We start from the raw sequence: 25,879 nt of genomic DNA on the forward strand, positions 1-25,879 counted from the left end.
AATGTCAAATTTTAGAGAGACTATTAGTCACATACAGTGAGTAATGGAGGGAGGGAAAATCAACATGAATCATTTTCAGTCAAATCTGAATAATACTGTATTCATTTGCATTAAATGTCCTTGTTTTTTCATAGAAACAATGTATTTCCAGATGAAACACTGCCATCTTGTGGCTGTTCTCTCTCTCGCTCCAAAGTAGTGGTGATAAGTGAGAGAGGAGACTTTTTTATAATGTACTCTAACTTTCATCTACCTGGCATTCAAGAGGAACAGAGCAGCGCCGAAGGCAGCATGCCAAGTCACATTGCCAGGGCAAAGAATCATCATTCCATTGGGAGCAGTTGATAAAATGGTGTTAAACATGTGTCTCTCCATCTTGGGTAAGGAAGCAGTGAAGAAATTTGAGACTGTCCCACTCTCTGATAACCTCGCCTTCTAACCAAGACACTACTCCTCCTGTCTCTCTAAAACACTACTCCTCCTGTCCCTACTCCACCTGTCCCTAGGACACCTCCTGTCCCTAAGACACTACTCCTCCTGTCCCTAAGACACTACACCTCCTGTCCCTAAGACACTACTCCTCCTGTCCCTAAGACACTACACCTCCTGTCCCTAAGACACTACTCCTCCTGTCCCTAAGACACTACACCTCCTGTCCCTAAGACACTACTCCTCCTGTCCCTAAGACACTACTCCTCCTGTCCCTAAGACACTACACCTCCTGTCCCTAAGACACTACTCCTCCTGTCCCTAAGACACTACTCCTCCTGTCCCTAAGACACTACACCTCCTGTCCCTAAGACACTACACCTCCTGTCCCTAAGACACTACTCCTCCTGTCCCTAAGACACTACACCTCCTGTCCCTAAGACACTACACCTCCTGTCCCTAAGACACTACACCTCCTGTCCCTAAGATACACCTCCTGTCCCTAAGACACTACACCTCCTGTCCCTAAGACACTACACCTCCTGTCCCTAAGACACTACTCCTCCTGTCCCTAAGACACACCTCCTGTCTCTCTAACACTACTCCTCCTGTCCCTAAGACACTACACCTCCTGTCCCTAAGATACACCTCCTGTCCCTAAGACACTACACCTCCTGTCCCTAAGACACTACACCTCCTGTCCCTAAGACACTACTCCTCCTGTCCCTAAGACACACCTCCTGTCTCTCTAATACTACTCCTCCTGTCCCTAAGACACTACACCTCCTGTCCCTAAGACACTACACCTCCTGTCCCTAAGACACTACACCTCCTGTCCCTAAGACACTACACCTCCTGTCCCTAAGACACTACTCCTCCTGTCCCTAAGACACACCTCCTGTCTCTCAAACACTACTCCTCCTGTCCCTAAGACACACCTCCTGTCTCTCAAACACTACTCCTCCTGTCCCTAAGACACTACACCTCCTGTCCCTAAGACACTACTCCTCCTGTCCCTAAGACACACCTCCTGTCTCTCAAACACTACTCCTCCTGTCCCTAAGACACTACACCTCCTGTCCCTAAGACACTACTCCTCCTGTCCCTAAGACACACCTCCTGTCTCTCTAACACTACTCCTCCTGTCCCTAAGACACTACACCTCCTGTCTCTCTAACACTACTCCTCCTGTCCCTAAGACACACCTCCTGTCTCTCTAACACTACTCCTCCTGTCCCTAAGACACTACACCTCCTGTCCCTAAGACACTACTCCTCCTGTCCCTAAGACACACCTCCTGTCTCTCTAACACTACTCCTCCTGTCCCTAAGACACTACACCTCCTGTCCCTCTAAGACAGGGGTCTTCAACAGGGGGTCCAGGACCCCTAGGGGGTCTTCAGAGTTACTACAGGGGGGCCGCCAAATCTTACATTCTTTACATTAACCACTCGAACCCTATAGCATCCCTATTCTGAGGAGAACTTCAGCCAAAAATTGCAGATCTACAAGCTCACAACGCCTTGCAGTAGATCCGGCTATTAAGAGGTTTGGTGTAGAGGGATAAAAAGAGCAGACTAAGTAGGCTGCAGAGTGAAAGGTCAAGTTTACTAAGTATTGACGGTTTCATGTTAATGTATTAACATGAATCCAACATACACTGATGACAGTGCTATCAAACTAGTCTATGAAGCTATCTATGAAATCTATGAAAAGTTTAATCTGCAACATAATTGATACAATATTCATCTCTCTCTCAGCTAGGGGGTCCTTGGCCTGAAAAACATTGAAGACCCCTGCTCTAAGACCACCTCCTGTCCCTCTCTAAGTACACTACACCTCCTCTTCTAATCTAAGACACCACACCTCCTTTTCTAAGACTCTATAAATCCTCTCCCACTAGACACTACACCTCCTCTCCTTCTAAGACACTACCTCCTCTTCCTCTAACAAACTGCACCTCTCCATTTAAGCCACCGCACCTCCTCTCTTGGGTTTGGTCAAACCTTTCATCCTTAATGTCCTTTTCTTTTTTTTATATATTTACTGTATATATTTTTTTAATTTCAGATAATGATTCAAACAGTCATTGATCCATCCAAGCAATCATCCCTAATGTCCTTAACTTTAAGGACATTAGCCTTAACTTTCAATGTCCTTAACTTTAAATATTAGGTTCCGAAATATTGTTTCAACCCCACGTCTTCTTGTGTATGATGACATGCAGAAGGACAACAGCAAAGCTCTAGATCTTTAATGGCCAAATAATCCACAGAGGCAAACAGTGATATTAGATATAATACAAAACATCAGGATTATAAAAGAGTGATTAGCATATGGCTATATTGTCATGTATATTAGGGTATGGAGTTAAGAAGTGTGTGTGTGTGCGCATGTGTGCGTGCGTGTATGTCTGTGTGTGTACTATGTGTCTACATGAGTTATGTATAAACACACACATCTATATCCAAACTGAGAAATCTGAGATACATGACAATAATGATATCATCAGTTGACAAGGGGAGGGGCATCGTTCTTCAGCATCCTCCTTCATTCACTATCAGTATGTCAGCGTTGGTTTCCCTGGAAACAAGAATACATTTTCATCAGCTTGGAAAACAGTTCATCTTGAGGCTATTTAGTGGCAATGAGTTTACCATAATACATATCGGTGGTTCTCAAGTGAGTTCCGAGGACCCCCAGGGGTCCTTGAGGGGGTTCCAGGGGATCCCTTGCTAAAGTATTGATAGTTAGGAACAAAATTAAATGTATCCTTACAGGTCTGTAACTCAGAGAGTGTACAAATATACACTGTGTGAAAAGTTTAAGAGCCACGGCATGGTCTATATTACTAGGATCCATAGTATGAAGGACATAGTAGGACGTGATAGACTAGGACGTAAAGCCTGATTTATACTTAGTTGCACGCCAGTGTTGCATGCAAAGCAAAGTTAAAGGGCTTTTCCCCTCTCCCCTGTCTGTCACGGGTGAAAAAACTCAAATCATGGCTCAGTCAGGTATATAGGTTGGGTCCCCTCCCCTCCCTTGACTCGGGGGCTAATCCCCATCCCCCTGTTGCCCTGTGGGGACAGGGGGACTCTCTACAAGGCAAGCTCACAATGCATCACAAAGGTATACGTTGTTGAGCACACAGTGTGTAACCAAGTATAAATCGGGCATAAGGTTGATTACTTACAGCCTGTGGACACACAGAGCACACTCGTTTGGGTAGGTGACACCGTCACTTCCACACACAGGGGAGTAATTCAGAGGACAGGCCTGGGTTGCGCTCATATCAATGCAGGAAGGCTGGGGACAAATCAAGCATCATTTCTGTTTTAATGGGATTCCATTTGAAAGCGTTTTGTCCACATAACATTAGCCCTCAGCTATTCAGACACAGATGTTTCTAAAATAAATTGAAAAGGGAAGACATTACACATGATTTTTGTGTGGTGACTATAATACATGCTCCTTCAAATATTTGTATGGACAATATTTTTTAAGGATTTCACTTTCAAAGTGGGTATTTATTCATTGGTCTTAGTTTTTAATTGTTGTCTCATACCCTCCTGTAGAGTCTGGACTTGTCCTCTGCGCCTGAAAAGGTGACATTTGTTGAAATACATTTATAAAGGTTGAATTAAGTCAGCACTTATACTATAATATACTGTATATTGTATATGTATAATGTTTAAAGTAATATGCAGTAGTGGGATTTGTATCTAGCCTAAACCACTCTTTATATTATATGAAATTATTAAATGACTCTGACGAGGTTACCTGCAGAGAAGCAAACTGCCAGACAGAGCAGTACAACTGTCTTGTGAATCATCTTGATGGAGGAGATAACCAGAGAAGCAAGATTAGTTCAAAAGCAGACGAGCAGTTAACAGTCCACTTTTCCACGACAACAACTGGATCTGGATGTTTGCCTGTGGTGAGTCTTGTCTGCTCTGGGATGTGGTTTGCTCCGAGCCCTGTCTGTGTCTGTGCTGCTGCTGTGTGGCGTGCTGTTGTCATATAGAGTAGAGTTTGAAATAATGTGACCCTGTGGTGACAAAAGCCATGTTTTGACGGCCGTGTGCCTGACCAAATGTTTGTGACGAGCCCCCTATTGTTTTCGGCCTTTATTAGGGGATAAACATTCCTACTGGCCAAATATTACTGAGCAGGCAGAAATATATGGGATGGAGGGGTGGGGGTGGGTTGTTAGTCATCCCCCTGACTATCTAGAGCAACAACAACTCTGCCACAGCCACGATATCTAGTAATAAAGTATATAACAGATTAGATAAATGATCACACAGGCATTCATTGCTGTCCGAGCCACACAGCATGTGGCTGCCAGCCTCGCCATTAAGCAGCCATTATGTGTACCATGGTGGCTGTTTTTCACTCTGTGGTGTGGTTCCTTTGCAACAGGATAAACTCCAATGTCTCCTCCCCAGAATTCTACCACATTGTCTGAAGCAGCAATTGCTTGGCGGCCACACTTTGTCGATGTTTGACAAGTTCCTTCCGCTCACAGTGCCAGTTCAGCCTGCCTTGCCACTTAAGCAGCACCCCATGTGAAGCAGCAGCTTTAGCTTGTGTTGATTGGTCAGATTCTGTATCAGCCCTCTAGGTTATACTGCAGCTGACCAATTGAAGCACAAGATTATCACTCCCCCAGCTAGTGCAAATAAAGTCTAGATATCCTATATGTAATAATAGAGATAATATGTAATGTTTTATAACAGAGAGAATACACGTATCATTTATATCAGCACACCATAAGTGAAGACGCCTATTACAACCACATTTTCTAAACATTAGGCTACACCCATTTATCCAAAGACACCTTTTCATAGAATAAAGTTATTACCAATAAAGTCCAGTGATTCAAAAACGTCTCCTGTCTTTGCCATTATATATATATATTTTGTTTTTGTTTGTTTAGGAAACTCGTTGTTATTTCACCATTTCAGAGTCACGTGGCCATCTAATCCATCTGAATGTGTTGAACTCTTTTTCACCAATGTTGTCACATGTGGTTGTGGTGTTGTTCATCCTCTTTCAAATTCTCTCTTTCACCATTGTAAAACTTGTTAATGCTTTTTTGTTGGTTTTGAATTAAGAACCACTGTAATCCTAGAGACCATCGAGATAACTAACCACCTAACTTCAAAACAAGCACTGGAGTTTTGTTACTTGTTATTCAAGTGTTAACTCTGAGAGTGTGCAAATGGACCAGTTCAATCAACAGTCAGGATTTTACACTGCGATTAGGCTACTCAGAAGACAGCGATGTGTGTTATGTGCCAAACGTCTCCCCTTATACTTGCAATTATACTCTTTAAATTACATAAATTGTCAGTACTTAAATGAATTATATTAATATTCAGATATAAACAGTTTTAAAGACAACTAAAATCTTACTGATTCAAACCAATAAACCTCTCGACTTCACCACACTAACCAAATGCAATATTTATAAAGTATGCTCCACTCAGAGGGAGCAGACCTAAGGTGTGGAATCTGTAGTGCATTCATTGTATACTAAAGGCTTGTCTTTCATACATTTGACAATACATGGTTGGTGTAGTAGTCAAGTAATGGCCACAAGGTGGCTGTATACCATTAGGCTACGCACATTACAATACAATATGACACAAGACCAGCCTTACAATGCTGTCTCAGAAAATAAACATAATCTTTCTCGAATCTGTTATACTGTCTAAAAATACAGTTCTAGGCATGAATATTATTCTTTAATTGATGTTTTAATGTTCATGAACTGTTCTTTTCTTTTATATCCTTGCTGAAACCAGTTGAATACAACATACATAATAAGGCATCAGCACAATTTGGGATACTTTTCTAGAAGTTTCATACATCTCAGCATGTTGTCAGAGGCCAAACCTCCTTCTAGAAACTTCCAGAAGGTTTATTGGTATCTCAACAGATTAGCGGTTCAGGAAAAGGTAAAGGAAAACAAAACGTAATCTCAATCACGAGGACAGATGACTCATCATTGTGTGTGTGTGTGTGTGTGTGTGTGTGTGTGTGTGTGTGTGTGTGTGTGTGTGTGTGTGTGTGTGTGTGTGTGTGTGTGTGTGTGTGTGTGTGTGTGTGTGTGTGTGTGCACACACTGCATGCACAAGTGTAGGGTGGGGATGCTTATTATTATTGTACGAATGTAGTAGGCTACTTGACCATTACTTACATTAAGAGGAGTAGAGAAAGGGAGAAAAGGCTAGTTTGAAAAAAATATAAATATAAACATAACAAATGTTTACTTATCTTTCATGTTCAATTTGGTGTTTAGAGATATTTGGGTATTTCCATATTAAGGATCTTGGAACTGAATTAGTTGCCCATTCGGTTCATAGTCAAAGAGAAGATCAAAAGATGTGTTGTAATTTCTTAAGTAACTTTGAAGAAGTTGACCTTAATGCATGTAAGACATTTCCACTGAGAGACAACCTCCTGTTCATGACAGTCAAAAGCATTACATTTAAAATCATAACAAAAATAATTTATTTAAAATGATGATGTGCTCCTGCTGCATTTCCGGCCTTTCAGATGATAATACAAAACAAACTAACTCTACAGTTCATCTGATTTATTTGCACATCACACTCCACAAATATACGTTTTCTTGCACTGTGGTTCTCAAAGTGGGGTCCGACCGTCCGGGGACTAGTACCAGGTTCTTCAGGGGTCCCTAGCTGAATTAGTAGCATCAAATCAGTTTAATACATTGCCTACAAAAATAGCCAATCTACAAGCTCACAAAGCATTGCATTGCATACCCACATTGTGAACGTAGATCTGCTATTTTCAAAAAATCTTGAAAAAAATGAAAATTGGGAATATTTTGCATCATTAAACACAAATCTTGTATCGGGGTCTCTGGCACAAAATATGTTCACATGGGGGTTTGCGGCCTGTTACATATTAATTTGAGGGTCCTTGACATTGATAAAGTATGAAAACCACTGGTCTTGCAAACCAAACATGAATGTTGCATGATGTTGATATGGATTCATGATTCATGGTCTGTGCTTGTGCTTGTGCTCTACTGTTGTCACGTGGTTATCAGTGTTGCCAGGTTTTGAAAGAGAAACAAGCAGCCTGAGCCAGGTCTATGAAAACAAGCCCAAAAGAAGGGAGCCCTTCGCCCTTTAAACATTGGCTATTTGAAAATAGCCGATCTACAAGCTCACAACGCGTCATGATGCGACGCGTTTGTGAGATTAATATTTTATAAACCTTGAAGACATTTTTTGTCAAATACGTATTAATTTGGGGTCGTTGACTTGAGAACCACTGGTTTAAACAACATTAGCAAGCCCAAATAAGCAACTTCACAAGCCCCAAAATTGTACAGACAAAGTCGCTTATATTCACCCGACATGGCAACGCTGGTTGTCACATGGTTATGACGTGTCATGTGACTATGACCTCACCAAGGAAAATCCCCCATGGAAAGTGCCTTGTCATTCCTCAGCCTATCGTTGGTCGGACCCCGGGAACGGCTCCGCCTACTTGTTTACATTTCGGGCGGTGCGGCCTTGTGATTGGTCCGCCGGCGGGATAAATATTGTACTTGACGAAGTGAGGTTGTTGAACACGGAAGTGCAGCAGAGCCTCAGAGAAACAATTTCTTACTGCGCAACGAAGTGGAAAAGCGAGCAGAAGACAGACGACAGTGTCCAACATGTCCACTACCACGGCCATCCAAGTGAAAGCTTACCTCCTGGGGAAGGAGGACAACCCCAAGGAGATTCGACGCTTCACCGTGGACCAAGATGTGTCCACCAGCTTCGAGTACCTGAACGGGAAAGTTGCTGAGGTTTTCTCCAACCTGAGAAATGTCACCTTCCAGATGTTCTACAAGGGTAAGTGACTATAGATGAGATTAGGACATACATAGACTGAGACATATGGACCATTAATGATACTGAGACATAATATACTATTCATATTACTGAGACATAAAAGACTGTTGATGAGTTTACTGAGACATGTATACCATTAATGATACTGAGACACAATACTATTCATATTACTGAGACATGTAGAACATTAATGATACTGAGACATAATATACTATTATTCATATTACTGAGACATATGGACTATTAATGATACTGAGACATTGATAATACACTGTTCATATTACTGAGACATAATAGATTGTTAATGATACTGAGACATAATATACTTTTCATATTACTGAGACATAATAGACTTAGCTTTGGATCAAGACTCATAGATTATCCGATTATCCATAGTATTTAATTGAGACTTTTACTTTCGTATCTAGATATGCAAATGTAAAAATGTATAAAATACATCTATGATAGTCTTGATCCAAGGCTATAATAGACTGTTAATGATGCAGAGACATAATTAACGATACTTAGACTGTGACATAAAATAGGCTAAGGATACTATGATGTTACTGAGACATGATACAGTAATAGACTGTTAATGATACTGAGACATATAGATGTATAAATGATACTGAGACATATGGACTGTTAATGATACTGAGACATACAGCAGACTTTATACAGAGTCATAAAGACCAATGATACTGACACACAGACTACTATTAATGATACTGACATATAGACCAATAAATGGAGTTGGTACAATGTATGTTCAGGAGGAAGACTACGCCTTCAAACAATGAGATTGTTACAGTACTAACCTTGCCCCTCACTCTACTCCCATGATCTATTTCCATTCCTAGCTCACTCTCTAGGTTACAAGCTTGATCGATCACCATGGTAACCGAGCCACTCCTCCCTCGACTTATCTGCCACGGTAACTGATCATAGCTCCACCCTTGCCACTCACAGTGGCACCGATGCCATGGTAACTAATCGCTCTCCACCCTGAACTCCACCCCTTCTACCAATAAGTGAGGGTATTTAAACCTGCCAGGTCCGCCTGCCATTCGTGCATTGTTCTTCGCACGTAGAAGAACGACTCCCTCAAGCAATCTGCCACTTCAGTCGCACACAAGCCGCTTCCTAACGTGTTTCTCCGCCAAATCGCCGATCGATCATAAAGTAATTATTCATCACGTACCGTGGACCACAGCATTCTTCCTCCTTCGGTGCAACATCAGAAAGACGCCACCTACGGCGTTCCCGTACTCCAGCGATGCTATCCGTGTGCATTGCGCCACCAAAGAGAGAAGAAAAAAGAAGTATCACCCGTTTCCACGATTCGTCAGCGACCCGGTCCATGCCGTCTCGCGGGCCGCGAGTCACGGCACTTCCCGGTTGTACTTCACAACGCCACGCCATCCACCAACGTTGCGGGATACAGACACCACCGCGACCGGAGAATTCATTTTCTCACCCTGCCGCTTCACCTCTTCAAAACCGGCTCACTCCACAGGACCCTCGCTGCGCTTCGGCGACGTCACACTCAGGTCTAGAGCTGCCCTGCGCCGAGCCCGCGCCAAATGATTTTCCCGCTCCACCAACGCAACAACACACAAAAGTTAAGTCTACTCCAACATCCTGACAATACCAAACGTTTCCCCTCCTGCAGGCTTAGTAGCCTACCCATGCAATTCATATTTAACACTTCATACTGCCCTGCGTGTTGCTTTGTTTTCACTATGCTGTCTGATCATGCCTGATCACTCCTTCTAATCTATTCCATTGTTTCACCCCCCACTTTATCCATCTACCCATTCCTCTTCCATTCCTCTTCCATTCCTCCCCGAGTCCCACCCCACTTCCATCTACCCTTCCAGCCCCTCTTTTTCCCATCACTTAAATCTATTTAGCCTGACATCTCCTACTACTTGCAATAGATTGCTATACGAAATACTTGCATCAAAAGTCAGTTTGACGTTACCATAAACAGCATAACGGCAACAAGCATTGCTTCAATAATTTGTGCTAATCAAGTTCATATAAAGATAATCACGACATGTTACTATTAATCATAACAGTAAAACATGTTTACACTATATTCCACTACTCTCGTAGTACCTCAGTAGGTCCACCCTCATTTAAGAACCTATCCAGATTGAATGAAGAATTTGTTTTCCATCAACAAACATTCTTACACAACCATTTATTCGTATGATGTTGGAAGGATTGAATACAATAACAAGCTGATTTATCGTGGCTGATATGAAGCAATCTGCTATACATTCATTCATTCCTTCCACCAATCCTTCTATCTATCCTCCCATCATACATCCCTCTCCATCTGGTCTCCCCATCATTAACTCATCCTTTCACCCATCCTTCTATCCTCCATTCATTCAGCCCCTCATTCATCCCTACATTTAATCCTACTTCCCCCTAGGGCTGCACAATTAATCGAATTTGAATCGTAATCACGATTAACTCCCACAATTAAATCAACATTTCTGATTATTGACATTTAAATGTATGACACACTGAGCTTAAAAATGTGTACATGAGCAGGAATGTACAAGGAATTTACGTGAAAGTTGTGCTATGTTTCGTGACAGACCAATAAAACTATTGTCACTAAAATGAATGAATAATCATGATCTCAATATTGTCCTCGACAACTGTTGATCATCATTCTGGCTATAATCATGCAGCCCTCCCATCCTCCCTCCCATCCATTCTTATGCTAGCATTTAATGCTATACTACTCTACCACTCTGCTTGTAGTCACAGCCACTATGGCTACTCACATTTAGCCATTGCTAATCCGCTATACCTATTAACCGCCTCGGTCCAGCAGACCAGGCCGTTTTTTCACTACTCCATGCATTCCCCTCACCCCTGTGCCTGCTCCCTCCCCCCTCCCTTCCCTCCTTTTATCCCCTTTACCCCATCCCTCCCCCATCTTACCAAACCTCCTGGCAAAGGTTTTCATCCCCGTTGTCGCAGGCTTCACTGTCATCCCACCCCTTGCACAATCATCCAACCTCCCTCTAACCCTGTCTCTCCCCTGCTTCCGTCCCCAAGGCCGCTAGTCAGCCAGTGTTTTGCACCGGGCCGGCTAGCACCTTCACCCCCCACTCAGATGCCCCCATGGGCATTCGGAGCAACCTCCTCTTTTCTTCCCTCCCACCCCACCCTTGTGTGTCACCCCCCCCCCCTTTTCTCTCTGCAGCCGCTGTACAGATGCCACCGTACGCTCTTGGCCTCGAGCTTTAGCTGCCCTTCTACCCAGCACAGCAGCCACAGCAGTCATCATCCATGGCTTCCACCCCTACCCGGCAACGACGGGACCTTCCACAGCCCCGGGATCGTCACGCAGTAGCGACGTCCATCATGGCTGCCCCAAGAGCATCTGCGCCAATCCAGCACAACTCGGCACTGCCACAGCAGTAACACCACTACGGCTGCCAGAGACCGCCTGCACCAAATCCCCATCAGATGTCTGTCCCTGCAACCGCAGTTCAACTTCAGAGCACACGTTGGCCTACATCAAGTCAACATCCAGCCGGTCCCATGCAGCTTCATCCATCCATCCCTCCCCTCCATCCATCATTCACCCCTCCCACCAATTCATCCCTCCCGCCCTCCCTCGGACCAGCGCCTCTTCCCTCGGATCGGCGCCATATGCCTCCTCCCTCGGATTGCCGTTGCGCGCCGCCTCCTCCCCCAGACCAGCTCAGCACGCCTCCTCCCGCCGCCCTGCGTCTCCCTCGGACTGGCAAAGCACGCCCTCCTCCTTACGCCATGCGTCTCCCTTCACCTCCTCCCTCGGATCGGCGCTGTGCGCCTCCTCCCTCCACCGGCTCCTTGCGCCTCCTCCTCCTTCGGACCGGCGCCGTGCGCCTCCTCCTCCCTCGGATCGGCACAGCGTGCCTCCCTCCATCCCTCCCTTCCACCTCCCCTCCCTCCCTCCCTCGGATCGGCACAGCATGCCTCCCTCCCTTGGATCGGCATTGCGTGCCTCCCTCGGATCTGCACAGCGTGCCTCCCTCCCTTCCTCCGCTCATTCCTCCCTCCATCCCTTCCTCCTCCCGTTCCTTCCTCCCCCGGATCGGCACTGCGTGCCTCCCTCCATTGAATCGGCATTGCGTGCCTGCCTTCCCGCCCCTCGGCACTGCGTGCCTCCCTCCCTCGGATCTGCACAGCTTGTCTCCCTCCCTTCCTCCGCTCGTTCCTCCCTCGGCACTGTGTGCCTCCCCTTCCCTCGGCACAGAGCGCCTCCCTCCATCCCTTCACCCTCTGTTCATTCATCCATCCACAGAGGAGTCAGCTGAAGAGGATGCAAAGATCATTGATTGCTAAAAAAGTAGCCGAAGATGCCATTCGATTTCAAGAATCGACTACCCAGTTAAAGCCATTCGATTACACGTACCGTTCGAATCCACCAGACCATTGTCGCGGCTTATTTTGGGCTCCTATATTGACCAGCCGCTCTGTTCTATACACTCAGACAGCCAACCTAATCTCCAACAAAGATCACCCTTCTCAGTCCTACCACAGTATCCAGCAGAAGGATTGCCCGGATCGTCAACAACAATTCCACCTTCAACCTACCGTTCTTTCCCCATACCTCATCACGCTCTTCCCCTACCTCACTTATCCCTGGTCAACGCCATGACCACAAAACACACCTACATATCAACCCCATAACAAACTCTCCATCGGTGCTCCTCACCCTACCATCCAGCAATACATTCCCGCTATCCTCGCTGGTTGGATCACATCCTTCGCAAGTCTTCCAACCAAGCAACCAAGCAGCAACCTAACTTCTGACTGGAGCACCTCACCCCATGTCTAGTGCTAAAACGTAGCATACAACAAAACATCAAACGACTCCCATCTATCTGTTTAAACAACTCCTATCTCAGCCCTTACGAACCCTTGGTCCATCACTTCCATACCAGGCGCTCCTCCCACGCCCTTCCTACTGAACCGTTCAACACAGACACCCGTTCCATCGCTACCCGTCACCGGTTCCTCAACCTCATCAGGGCTTCGCCCTTCCTCCCTCCCCAGGGCTACGCCCTTCGTCCCTCTCACTCCTACCAAAGCCGGATACCCCGTAGGTAACTTCTCCGGCCATTCATTCCGAATCGGTGCTGCTTCTACTTCATCCAGAAGAGTCACCAACGGGCGTTGGACTTCTCAAGCATACACACGTATTTTAGAACCAATGTACAAGACCTTAGGAACGCCCACATATCCATGGTCCAGTAAATGTTCTAATTAATGACTAATTATGCTTTCTCTTTTGGGGTCTCGAGTGATGGTGCGTCCACAGATTACTGCCAAGACGGACGCCTATCTCCTCAGACCCTAAGCCAAATACTCAGGTCTCCACCCCCCCTGGAGCCACATGGTTATGCCTCCCCCCTCAGGGCTTCGCGCGCCCTTCCACCCCTCATCAGGGCTATGCCCTTCCTCCCCCACCAGGGCTATGCCCTTCCTCCCCCACCAGGGCTATGCCCTTCCTCCCCCACCAGGGCTTCGCCCTTCCCTCCCCCAGGGCCGCGCCCCCACTGGGCCCCGTCCTTCATCCCTCCCCAAGGCTACGACGCCCCCCGTCCCACACTCCCATTTGCGCCCCTTATCCAGGCTTCACATGCCCCTTCATCCCCACCTCCCCTTCCTCTGTTCTCACTCCCTCCAGCTCACCTCACCCTAGCCATCCTCTCACCATCCTCACACCTTACATCCTTCACTTACCCTCCTCACTAGATAAATCGTACCCCTTGTCTTCACTCCCTCATCCTCACCCCCTTCCTCATCACCTCCCTGTCTACACATCATCTCCTCCTCCATCTCCACTCCTACATCCCCACCCCTAAAGCCTCCCTTCCTTCCCACCTTCCTTCCCTTCCCTTCCTTCCCTCCATCTCCTAAGCCATGCATAACCAATTCCTTTCCTGACAGGTCCATCTCCTTCTTTTCTAAATAAAGAATGTTAAACAATGTTTGGTTTGAAGGCGTGGTCTGTACTCGTGAAATGGAGTTGGTACAATGTATGTTCAGGAGGAAGACTACGCCTTCAAACAATGAGATTGTTACAGTACTAACCTTGCCCCTCACTCTACTCCCATGATCTATTTCCATTCCTAGCTCACTCTCTAGGTTACAAGCTTGATCGATCACCATGGTAACCGAGCCACTCCTCCCTCGACTTATCTGCCACGGTAACTGATCATAGCTCCACCCTTGCCACTCACAGTGGCACCGATGCCATGGTAACTAATCGCTCTCCACCCTGAACTCCACCCCTTCTACCAATAAGTGAGGGTATTTAAACCTGCCAGGTCCGCCTGCCATTCGTGCATTGTTCTTCGCACCCCTCCCTCCCTACCCTTTCTTCTGTACTCTCCGATCTGTCCTAGTCTTCAGGTTCCAGACGGGGTCTCGAGTGATGGTGCGTCCACAGATTACTGCCAAGACGGACGCCTATCTCCTCAGACCCTAAGCCAAATACTCAGGTCTCCACCCCCCCTGGAGCCACATGGTTATGCCTCCCCCCTCAGGGCTTCGCGCGCCCTTCCACCCCTCATCAGGGCTATGCCCTTCCTCCCCCACCAGGGCTATGCCCTTCCTCCCCCACCAGGGCTATGCCCTTCCTCCCCCACCAGGGCTTCGCCCTTCCCTCCCCCAGGGCCGCGCCCCCACTGGGCCCCGTCCTTCATCCCTCCCCAAGGCTACGACGCCCCCCGTCCCACACTCCCATTTGCGCCCCTTATCCAGGCTTCACATGCCCCTTCATCCCCACCTCCCCTTCCTCTGTTCTCACTCCCTCCAGCTCACCTCACCCTAGCCATCCTCTCACCATCCTCACACCTTACATCCTTCACTTACCCTCCTCACTAGATAAATCGTACCCCTTGTCTTCACTCCCTCATCCTCACCCCCTTCCTCATCACCTCCCTGTCTACACATCATCTCCTCCTCCATCTCCACTCCTACATCCCCACCCCTAAAGCCTCCCTTCCTTCCCACCTTCCTTCCCTTCCCTTCCTTCCCTCCATCTCCTAAGCCATGCATAACCAATTCCTTTCCTGACAGGTCCATCTCCTTCTTTTCTAAATAAAGAATGTTAAACAATGTTTGGTTTGAAGGCGTGGTCTGTACTCGTGAATCTGTGTATAGACTTAATGATACAGAGACATATTAGACTACATGAACAATTGACTAATGAATATCTTTTGGGTTTGGGCATTTTGGTCATGATTTTGTCTACATGAAGGAGTGAATTCAATACTTAAATGTTACATTTATTACATTAAAGTATCATTAATAAGTGTTATTATTTTTATAAGCAGGTAGAAGAAACCGATAGAGAAGTAATAGTCTATATTAAGATATGACTTGGTGACTGAGCACCACCCGTGTTTATCTCACACACACACACACACACACACACACACACACACACACACACACACACACACACACAGGGGTGAATGTCTGTGTTCCAGAACAATCTGCAGCAATCTGTAAACAGAGTAAGTGTGTTGACGAGATGTTTGTTGTCCTCCAGATGAAGATGGCGACCTGATCTCCTTCTCTACAGACGAGGAGCTGATAATGGGACTGACCTGCATGTCGGACCAAACCTTTAGACTGTACATCAAAGGTACATATACAAATATATGCATACATGTACTAATACACTGGCCTGTGTTTCTGAACACAGACAGAACACTTTAAAGTGCACATATCTTGTACAGTATACACGCTGCAAAATCGTTTCTCAGTCTAAAGCAAAGTTGCATGTTACCCTTTTATACCTTTCTATACTAATGAAGTTGATCATATTCTTCTTCTATGTGAGCTATATTACAATCAATGCTATTGTTTTATACTCAATCTATACTGATAAAGTGTTATTGTTTTGTATTCCAGAGAAGAAAGAGCATCGTCGTGAGTTCCCCCTCCATGCCTTCCCTGGCGGGTTCCCTCCCTTCACCTTCCCGCCCCACCCACATGGTCCACCTCCTCCCCATGGCCCTGCTCCTCCCCATGGCCCCGGTGGACCCCCACCCCCCCATGGCCCCGCTGGGCCCCCACCCCCCCATGGCCCCCCTCCTGCCATGCTGCACCCTGGCGTGACGTGTGACAGCTGTGAGGGCAGCATTATGGGGACCAGGTTTAAGTGCACTGTGTGTCCCGACTATGACCTGTGCTCTGCCTGCCAGGCCACTGGGATCCACCAGGAACACGCTCTGCTGCCCATCTGGCACCCACTGAACAACATGTTCCAGGTCAGAATAATATATCCTTAATTTGAAAACTCCGCTGGTCAAACCTTGAATCACTTTAAACCCGCCGTCCCTATTTTAGGTCGGTGAAAGTTTTCACAAAAATCTAAACTTGACACAATAAAAATTGCTAATCTACAAGCTCGCAACACAAGGCAATGTCAATCGGCTATTTTTGCTATTCATTGTATGACAAAGTACATAGGGTTTAAGTTGGATAGTCAAAGCATTGGCACGCTAAACTCACAAAACTTAGTTTAATGCAGGTTGCAGAATTGAAAAATAAACATCTGCACTCCCAAAATAAGTTTCAAAGCTTCTTTTAATGCATTGTAGCAGTAATCACAGAGACAAACACGTTCATTGCTGTGAATGCAGCTGTAATGCATGAAAATAAGCTTTGACGCTTATTTAGTGAGTGCGGATGTTAACTTTTTTAATTTTTAAATACCCACCCCATGTAATGTAAAAAAGGATAGACATGTTGAAAATACATTTTGTCTGTGTTTGTAATGTGCCTGATGATGATGATGATGATGACATAATTGTACGTGTAAACCTTCCTCAGTGGATACCTCGTGGAAAGTGGCTGAAGAGGATGAGGCAGTGCAGGGCTCAGAACCAGAGCCAACCCAGGACCTGTGGGGCTCAGACCCCTACTGCTGACCCGGCTAACAGCACCCCCTCTGGTGAGTCCTGGACATTACTACACAGGATTAAATCCTGAGTGTTAGTTTAGCTCTCAGGCCTTTTTAGTTTGAGGCCGGTAATATTCATGTGCCTTGCTCAAGGCCACATCTGTGACAGGGATTGCTTATTGGAAGTCCTATTTGTAGAGCCCGACCGATACAGCCGATCTGGCCAACATATCGGCCATTATTTTGATGACATCAGCATATGCAATTATGCAGCTGATGTGTCCTGATTTTTAACAACTTTCAAGTTTGGTGTACGTTCTCAACTATAAACGTAAACCAAAGATTTTCACATAGATTTCAAGATTTTGGCAAAAAAATAAATCTGTCAAAACATCAATAATCGGTGGTCAAGGTCTCTCCAAAATTGGGATCGGACCCAAAAATCCGACAGTATAGTGAAATCTTTCCTTTTCCTTTACCCCCCTCCTAGACTCTGCCACTGCCTCGCAGGCAAACGTCGACTTCCTGAAGAACATTGGAGAGGGCGTGGCTGCCATGCTGAGTCCATTAGGTAAATTTACCCTGTGGTAAACAAATCACACCCATGTACTTACGCCTAATTGTACCTACCTGTATAGCCCTACCCGTTGTCTACATGCAATAATGAATGAAGCTCTATGAAATATCTTAATATTCAGACGTGATGGACAGGACACGTAGTCCTGTCTGTGTGTCACGGTTGTACAGTAGATCAACTATTTTCGCTATTCGTCTTACAATGATGTGTGTATATAGGGCTTAAGTGGTCAAAATTGTTTTTTTCTGACCAGGCATCGACGTTGACATTGACGTTGAACATGAAGGTCAACGCACCAAGGTGACCCCCACTCCCCCGGAATCTGCCGGACCACCCAGTGCTACGGGGTCAGGGGACTCGGCAGGGTCAGAGGTTAAACAAGGGGACATGGAAGTGGATGGAACAAGCAGCATTGGGAGCGCTAGTGGGGGAGATAAGGTACAATCACACACATGCTAAATCACGCACATGCATACCTTGTACAAAAAACGAATCAGTTCTGCAGGTTGCCATTTTGAAACTTTTTGACTGTCTTTAGGGGTGTTGGGTGTTATTTAGAATAGATAGTTACTTTATATCTGACGTAGACTGGGATCAACTACTTTTGCAGTCATCAGGCGGAGCGGAAACCATCGTGGAAACCCAAAACGTGCTCCTTCAAAATGATTCCCCTCTACCAGATTAAATGAGTAATTTGATGAATCCTACCAGTTCCTTGAAGTAAAAGTTGGAATACTTAGTTTGGAATATCCATCTTTTATTTCAACTCGTAGTGAGACTAGATTACTCTATTCGGCAACAAACAAAGCGGAAACCAATTTATAGAAAACATGGCCTAGACGGATCACACTGGTCAGTTCGGAATGAAAGCCTGGTGAGGTTAGTCAGACTATAGTTGATGCTGTTTACTCAGGTCTTGGACTTTGGAGTCAAGGTTAGGTGTAATTCTTGTCTGTGGATTATTCTGCTGTATTTTATCTGTCTATAGGGTGTCGTATTTGGCTTTAGGTCTTTCTGAAGGTTATTTTATGGGGATTTATCTGAATTATTTCTCCACAGGGTCCCAAGGACCAAGGGAGCGATGAGGAATGGACCCACCTGACTCCTAAAGAGGTGGACCCCTCCACCGGAGAGCTCCAGTCCCTCAGGCTGGAAGACCAGGCACCAGGGTGCCTGGAGGCCCCACCCACCGAGGGCCCTTCAGGCCTGCGTGAAGCTGCCATCTACCCCCACCTTCCTCAAGGTAGTAAAATGAAGTACCGTGCCTCCCACTAGGTTATACCTGTAAACCTGATATACTTTGTGTATTTTAATATGAAATGTAATGTGCAGGGTTTAGTTTTAATTCATAATTTCCCCCCCAAATTATCATATAATTAATAAATCTCTATATTTCATTTCTGTACCAACAAAATGTTTGCTGAAATAGGACATGAAAATGCGTCGTTTCTCTACTCAGCCAGTTACTGTTCTTTGGCTCAGCAGCAAGGCAGCTTATCTGCAAAGTAACTTACCCTACAACGTTCTTCTTGCCGCTTATCTTTTGATGGCTGCTATTTATACTATACGGACATGTTGTTTACTTGTTCATGTGTGTTATGTTATTCACTAGATAGACATAGGCCTACTATTTGCTCGACCACGGATGCTAAGAATGTTATTTAGATGGCATGTTGTTTACACAGCTGTTAGGTTTGATGTTTACCTGGTATCCTAGTTACTTAGTAGCAAATACGATCTTGCACTTTAGAAGTCACTATAGAACAATGTCCAAATGTAACCACGTACCCTTGCAAAGCCACTCTGTACATCTGATCTAGCGCTCTATAAATGTGTTATCGATTTATTAATGCAATCGAATTATCAATCGCTCTCTAGACCCAGACCCCAAGCTGATTGAATCCCTGGCCCAGATGCTGTCAATGGGTTTCAGTGACGATGGTGGCTGGTTGACTGGACTCCTCCAGACAAAGAACTACGACATCGGAGCGGCGCTGGACACCATCCACTACTCTAAACCTCCCACATACCCCTGACCGCTCCTAGCATACACAGCCTGTCTTCTGTCTCAGCTCCACTTTATGTTACTCAGTAATTATTAACCGTCCAGAAGGCAGAGCTTTTATGTATCAGTTAAATAACGTTTGACTATGCAGTAATGATTGTATTCTAAATCATAAACCAGCTTTCCTACTGTATTCGTCTTGTTTTCGCTAGGACATTAAGTTGTCATTTATTGAAAATATTTCTTTGGGGTCTCTGATATATATATATATATATATATATATATATATATATATATATATAAATAAAAATAATATACATACATACAGGTGGTTGTCAGATATAACACATGCATCTGCAGGTTCAAAGAATTGTTAAACATGTTGACAAATTGTGAGAAATTAAACAAAAGTTAAACTGGGTGATCTAAAGTAGAGTAGTGCACAAACGAAACGCATCCAACTCAAATATTATATGTATTATTTAAAATGTGGGACAGGCTCAAGTGTCTGACCTGGATTTAACTCACTTCGACCTTTAAGGTCTTGCAGACAGCCGGTTATAGTTGAAACTAAAAGTCTAGTATGGTTAAAGTTTATCTGCATTTAACCCTGTGTTCACAATAAACAGCTCCTACAATATATACTTGCATTTCATTGGTTTTATTTCCATATAACCATTTCCAGTGTACTAGAATTTTTATTTAAAGGGTAAAAAAAATACCTCAACAGCCAGCATGTTAATGGACAGATGTACTGTGTCACTCAGTTCCAACATTGAACTTTTTCCAACTAATTTGTCTTGATTACAAGAGGTACCAGTTTGAAAATGTCCTCCTAGTAATATCACAGGATACTTAATCATGTATTAATACATTTCACTGCATTAATGAACCGTGCAATGAATTTTAAAAAATCACTGTAAAGGCTATGAACATGCAGTGTGTAGGTTTAAAATGACCATGCTAGTACATGACTTGAGCTTGACTTGAGCTTTTATGGAATTGAACAGCATCCAAAGCAAGAATCTACTTAACTCCAGTCGGTACACATTAAAATCCTCTGTTTATTTCTTAGGAGTTAAATTAATTCTGAGGATCTTACGGTGTAGTGGAAATCATTCATTTCTACTGAAGGCTAATACAGTTCAGATGGGTCCTGGAGGAATCATTTTAAAACCCATCATCAAAATCATCTCCAGTGCTAAACAACGAGTCAATAGGGAGGGAAAGGTGTAGCCCTTTAATCGGTGGAGCCACACTGATAGAACATGCAGGTCTTGTTATGTGAGCAGGCTTACTACTGGCCTCTCCCATGCCGCAGGGACTGGCTGTTGTCTTCATCTTATTGAAACGGACACTCCCCAGCCCTCCCACTGTGGCTGCACCTCTACAGGCTGGGTCCCCTGCGGAACGTGTCCCAACAGACTGGTGCTCAGCTACGGCCTCCGGCACCCAGAAGCCTTCATCATCATCTTCTTCCTCCAGCACATGTGGCGTAGACAGGTACTGATTCCATCTAGAGACCGTGTTGGAACCAGGAGGCGGAGAGGAGATTGCTGTAGCAGAGTGTCTGTCTGGATAGGAAGTGGCTGTGTTTAGCCTACTTGGATTTGGGAGAGATGTGCTGTTCGCTGTACTGATGTGTGTGGTACAGGCTGGTCTTTTAGATGAATTCTTTAAGCTGGAGAAGACAGTGCCTCTCTCTTGTGCCTGCTGTTGAGAGAAGAGCTCATCAGTGCTGTAACCTCCTGGTGGTACTCACTGCACTGCAAGAGTACCCATGCATAAATGACCAATTGGCTTTTCATGCTATTCACTAATCTTGTGCAGTGAGAGGAGAACAGGCCAAATTCCCCCGGCAAAATAATACATGTACTCAGGGGGTGATGTGGTTGTGCATATGCAAATTACAAGTAAATGTTGTCCAACCCAGAGTCCTACATTGGGCCATGCAAATGGAAATAGCACTCTATTCAGCAAACCTTTGTGGCTGCCTGCTACACTTTCAAACCTATGTTGCTTAAATAAGAAGCTTTTAAAAGGTGGCATAAACAGCAAAGGCCAGTCAGGCCATTTTACAAGTAGTGGCGGCTATTACTGCCATCAGACACAGAAATATAACACATATAACTAACATCAAGTAAGGCAATCAAGAATACTGTATAGCTTATTTTCACTAAAGTAAAACTGGGGGACTAAAGTGAAAATAAGGCATAACACCCCAAGATCTAGACCCTAAAAAAGACAAGATATATGAAGGTTGAGTTTACATGCTCCACAGTGTGAAACATATGATATGCACATCATTTTCGTAAGCTATACTACGGAATGCGAGGACTGCGCTTTTCATAGGATATATGAACCATTGGGAGAACACGTTGCGCCCTGGTGGTCAAGAAGTAGAGTGTGTTACTGTACCGCCGACCTCCTCCAGCTGTTAGTACTAGTCTCAGGGTGACAGGTCGGTTTAGAGTCGCGGTCCACGTCATGGTTTAGATTGTTGTGCTCCTCTCTACTGTAGTAATTCCCTTCATCTCCACATGCTCCTCTCCTCTTCCGCTTCCTGTTGCTGTTAATACAAAGAAAGCTCATTGGCTGACTAGAAACATCAACAAGACATTTACATGACTCATCATTTAGTTAATGATGAGTCATATTTAGTTGTGGGTAAGAGCCACAGCATATGAGGAGTTATGTGATGTACCTCCCTTTCTTGTTGACGTGGAAACAGTCTCTGTCAAGGTAAATATTCTCCTCCTTCTCGTCCTCTGACTCCGCCTCCAGACTGTGCCCTGCCTCTGGTTGGTGTAGGTATTTACTCCACCGACTCACCTGAGGATCCACCTGAAGAAACAGAAACTAGAATCATCATAGAATCATTTCCAGTCCATATGTCGCATTGATGTCCAGAAACCTCGATATTGTGGGATTCCCCTGTGGCTGAGCAGTAGTTGCCGTTGTTTTTTTTCACTGTAAAATGGATACACTTGTATCAGAATGTACATAATAACTAGTCCCATTTGTAAGCTCTGAGTTAAATGAATACTCAGGATTTTACTGTGCTAGGTTTGAATCCAGGTGGTTTACAAATACATAAACCAAGCCTCTACAATTTTGCCAGATATTTAATAACTCACAACTTGTGTGTCCATCTGCTGGGGTGTCACCACATCGCCTTCTCCTCCCTTCTGTGTCACATGCTCTGTCGTTGTCTCCTCCCTGGTAGACCAGACACACATTAGATATACTACAGATAAACTTCAAACATATTAGGATGTCTCTTGTCCAGTGGTGGGCAAAGTACTCAACCCCAGTACTTGAGTCAAAGTATAGATACTCCCTGTCACAGGGCAACCTGTGCTCTATAGGCACTAAAAAGGGGACATTGCAAGCACACACTGCACAGCTGCTCCAATAATGTCATCAAGTCGAAATGCATTTTGAAAGGAATGGGGAAACATTGTGTACATAACTCATGGGCCATTAGCCTTGTTTTTTTTGTTAATTGATATCAATTAATTACTAATTATTGTCGGTAGGTCTCACCTGGTATATAAGGGAGGCTGGAAGAGTGCAGATATGATTCAGTTATGCTTGGGCCGGCACCAAGGTAACAGCCCTGAGGGAGAGCTGTCAGGGCTGACAGTCATCATAGAGTTGTGTATTGTTGTATAAATAGTAGTCATGTTTAACTAGAGCTGCTTGGTATGCAGCCAAACAGGTTCCAGTGAGAACACTCCTAGACCTGTTTAAATGAATCACTGCTCCGTCCTCTGCAATATAGGATGCTTCTAGTGTTGGTGATCTATGAACTGAGGCTTATTTTAAGTGTGAGCTGGTGTTTAGAATAGAGCAGTAATATATCGTTGCTGTCGGGTGGAAACCTTGTATGTCCAAAACCGTTCCTTTTTTATTATAGTGAAAATAGTCAAACTCACAAGCTTGTAGATGTGCTATTTTCACTACTTTTGTGTGATCCTCTTGTATGAAGTGGGCATTCATTTATGATCAAACATGCGTGATGGAAGAGGTTTCTACAAGGTAGCCTGACAGCCACGATATACAGTATTGAGCAGGTGTGCTATCTAGGTATGTAATGAGGTCATTATTGCTGGTACTGTAGGCTGGTTACCATAGTAACGAAGCAGTCTGCTCCGCCTCCATCATCCTCTCTCCCTGCATGCCATTCAGCTTCTGAACGTGACGTCGGCAGTCCGCCCCTGAGCCACGTCCAAACTCCTGTTTATATAAGAAAATAAAAATCAGTGGTTCTCAAATGTATATGGGGTCCGGGGAGTCCCAGGGGTCATTGAGCAAAATGTGTTAATATTGCTAATCTAAATAAGTTAACCACTTTAACCATATAATATATACATCGTTCATTTGAAAATAGCTGGTCTACAAGCTTACAGCGTGCATTGTGAGCTTGTAGATCAGCTATTTAAAAACCATTTGGAATAATTTTCTAAGCATTTGAACAACACAACAAATCGTGTATGTCAGGACTCAGGACCCCAGTGGAAACAAGCTATAGTGCTTTCTTGGGTTTATCTTTTTAGCATCCCTTTGAAACTATACCTCTGTGCTTTTTTTGCAAACTGTTAATAAAGTATTCAATCAATCAAAGTATGGGGACCATTGCCCCTGGCACAAAATCGTTTCAGATGGGGGTCTACTCTGCACTGCAGCCAAATACATATCAATGTGAAATTGAAAACGTTTGAGAACCACTGCTATAAATATTATATATTATGACATAAGTTCTAGCTTTCAGATTATTTCCCTTCAGAGGTTTTTTTTCCTCCAGTATTTCATCATAATTGTAATAATGACTTTACCTTGATAAGAGACTGTTTCTCACCACACATCTTACAGATCCATTTCTTGCTTTTTTTAACCTGAAATACAGACAATACATTTAAACATTTCAGTGTCATCTTGATAATAATGTGCACTTCCGTTAAGTACGTGGTAACAAGACGTGTAAAACTAGATAGTATTCCAAGCTCCAGTTTGGCTGCAATGCGAAACTGGCCCCTGTAAAAGTCAAAGCCTAGGGTAGTTAATACATTCTAAATACCAGACTTGTACTTGAAACAGAGTATTTCTGCATTGTAGTATTGATACTTTTACTTAAGTATAAAATGTGAGTACTTCTAGTTCTTCCACCACTGTACAGATTTGTAGCACATTACAGTTAACTCATATATCATAAAACTACTGGTCCGGTCGGTTAGTTCGACTCAGACCGACACAATGTTAAAGGTTACCTGATGCACTTGAAAGGTCTGACATGAGAAGCACTTTACTACATGGAATTCCTGCACCATGTTAGCAAGATGAAAGATCAGAAACAGAAACAGCAAGGTTCACCTAGCCTGTTAGCTATTAGCACTGTCGCATTTTTCCCGGGAATGTTTTGAAACTGGATGACGTCAATACTGAGCGCCACTTGCACCGAAGTTATGCTTGTTCGCCATCTAGTGGAAAGACAGTTAACGGCAGCAAATATGTAGTAGGTCGCAAACATCTATTTACTCCCAACATCCACGGAAATTGTGTTCTACTAAGTCAGTGGTTCTCTGTCTGGGTCCCCACACGATTTTTTTGGGGGTCCCCAGATGACAGTGAAGTGACAATTTAAGGACGTTTAAGACCTTTTTAATATCATAAAAAAAGACTATTAATAGTATTTTTTTAAATGATATTAAAAAGGTCTTACTGCATCAAAAGTAATCAACAAACTATACTACAAAAACTGGTCAAATATTGTCCAAATTGTCAAATAATATAAGAAAGAGGCAAAACTTAGGAAAATAGCATCTCCATTTTCCTGCTGAATAACAGAGAAACTGCTCATCAGTGCTTCACTTACAAACCAAAGGAGGAGCTGCTGGTCTACAATTAGAAATACTAGCCCATACCCGGTCGACCCAAGACGGACAGACAGACAGAGGTTACTCCAATTATATAGTAGGATATCTATTGCTGGCATAGTGATTGGTGTAGAATATAGTTATACAAAAAGAAAAGGAAAAGACAGGT

The 25,879-nt window shown here is 44.3% G+C and overlaps 3 protein-coding genes across 5 annotated transcripts; 1 reads left to right on the forward strand and 2 right to left on the reverse strand.

Moving 5' to 3' along the window:
* Positions 1-2,965: 2,965 nt before the first annotated feature.
* LOC308076009 (putative pancreatic secretory proteinase inhibitor) lies at positions 2,966-4,335 on the reverse strand (the record flags this gene model as incomplete). The annotated part of the gene is made up of 4 exons (XM_080416062.1): positions 4,212-4,335; positions 3,997-4,028; positions 3,625-3,737; positions 2,966-3,011 (listed from the first exon to the last, which is right to left on the reverse strand). The coding sequence occupies exons 1-4, from the start codon at positions 4,261-4,263 to the stop codon at positions 2,966-2,968; spliced, it is 243 nt and encodes an 80-aa protein (XP_080272188.1). The 5' UTR covers positions 4,264-4,335.
* A 3,707-nt stretch (positions 4,336-8,042) lies between these two features.
* sqstm1 (sequestosome 1) lies at positions 8,043-20,029 on the forward strand. The gene is made up of 8 exons (XM_080415787.1): positions 8,043-8,314; positions 15,894-15,989; positions 16,259-16,617; positions 17,183-17,303; positions 17,743-17,823; positions 18,083-18,267; positions 18,889-19,072; positions 19,708-20,029. Exons 1-8 carry the CDS (start codon positions 8,134-8,136, stop codon positions 19,863-19,865), a joined length of 1,365 nt encoding a protein of 454 aa, XP_080271913.1. The 5' UTR covers positions 8,043-8,133; the 3' UTR covers positions 19,866-20,029.
* Positions 20,030-20,576: 547 nt separating this feature from the next.
* Positions 20,577-25,228, reverse strand: mrnip (MRN complex interacting protein). Of its 3 annotated transcripts, none has more exons than XM_080416164.1 (7): positions 25,105-25,228; positions 24,673-24,732; positions 23,967-24,073; positions 22,975-23,053; positions 22,539-22,678; positions 22,253-22,403; positions 20,577-21,547 (listed from the first exon to the last, which is right to left on the reverse strand). In XM_080416164.1, exons 1-7 carry the CDS (start codon positions 25,162-25,164, stop codon positions 21,005-21,007), a joined length of 1,140 nt encoding a protein of 379 aa, XP_080272290.1. In that variant the 5' UTR covers positions 25,165-25,228; the 3' UTR covers positions 20,577-21,004. The 3 variants fall into 3 exon arrangements, with proteins under 3 accessions (XP_080272290.1, XP_080272291.1, XP_080272289.1); XM_080416165.1 differs by having other exon boundaries at positions 20,577-21,544; positions 22,972-23,053; XM_080416163.1 differs by having other exon boundaries at positions 22,972-23,053.
* Positions 25,229-25,879: the final 651 nt, after the last annotated feature.

The sequence above is a fragment of the Gymnoscopelus braueri genome (assembly GCF_963280865.1).
Source record: "Gymnoscopelus braueri genome assembly, chromosome: 20".
NCBI classification, from domain to species: Eukaryota; Metazoa; Chordata; class Actinopteri; order Myctophiformes; family Myctophidae; genus Gymnoscopelus; species Gymnoscopelus braueri.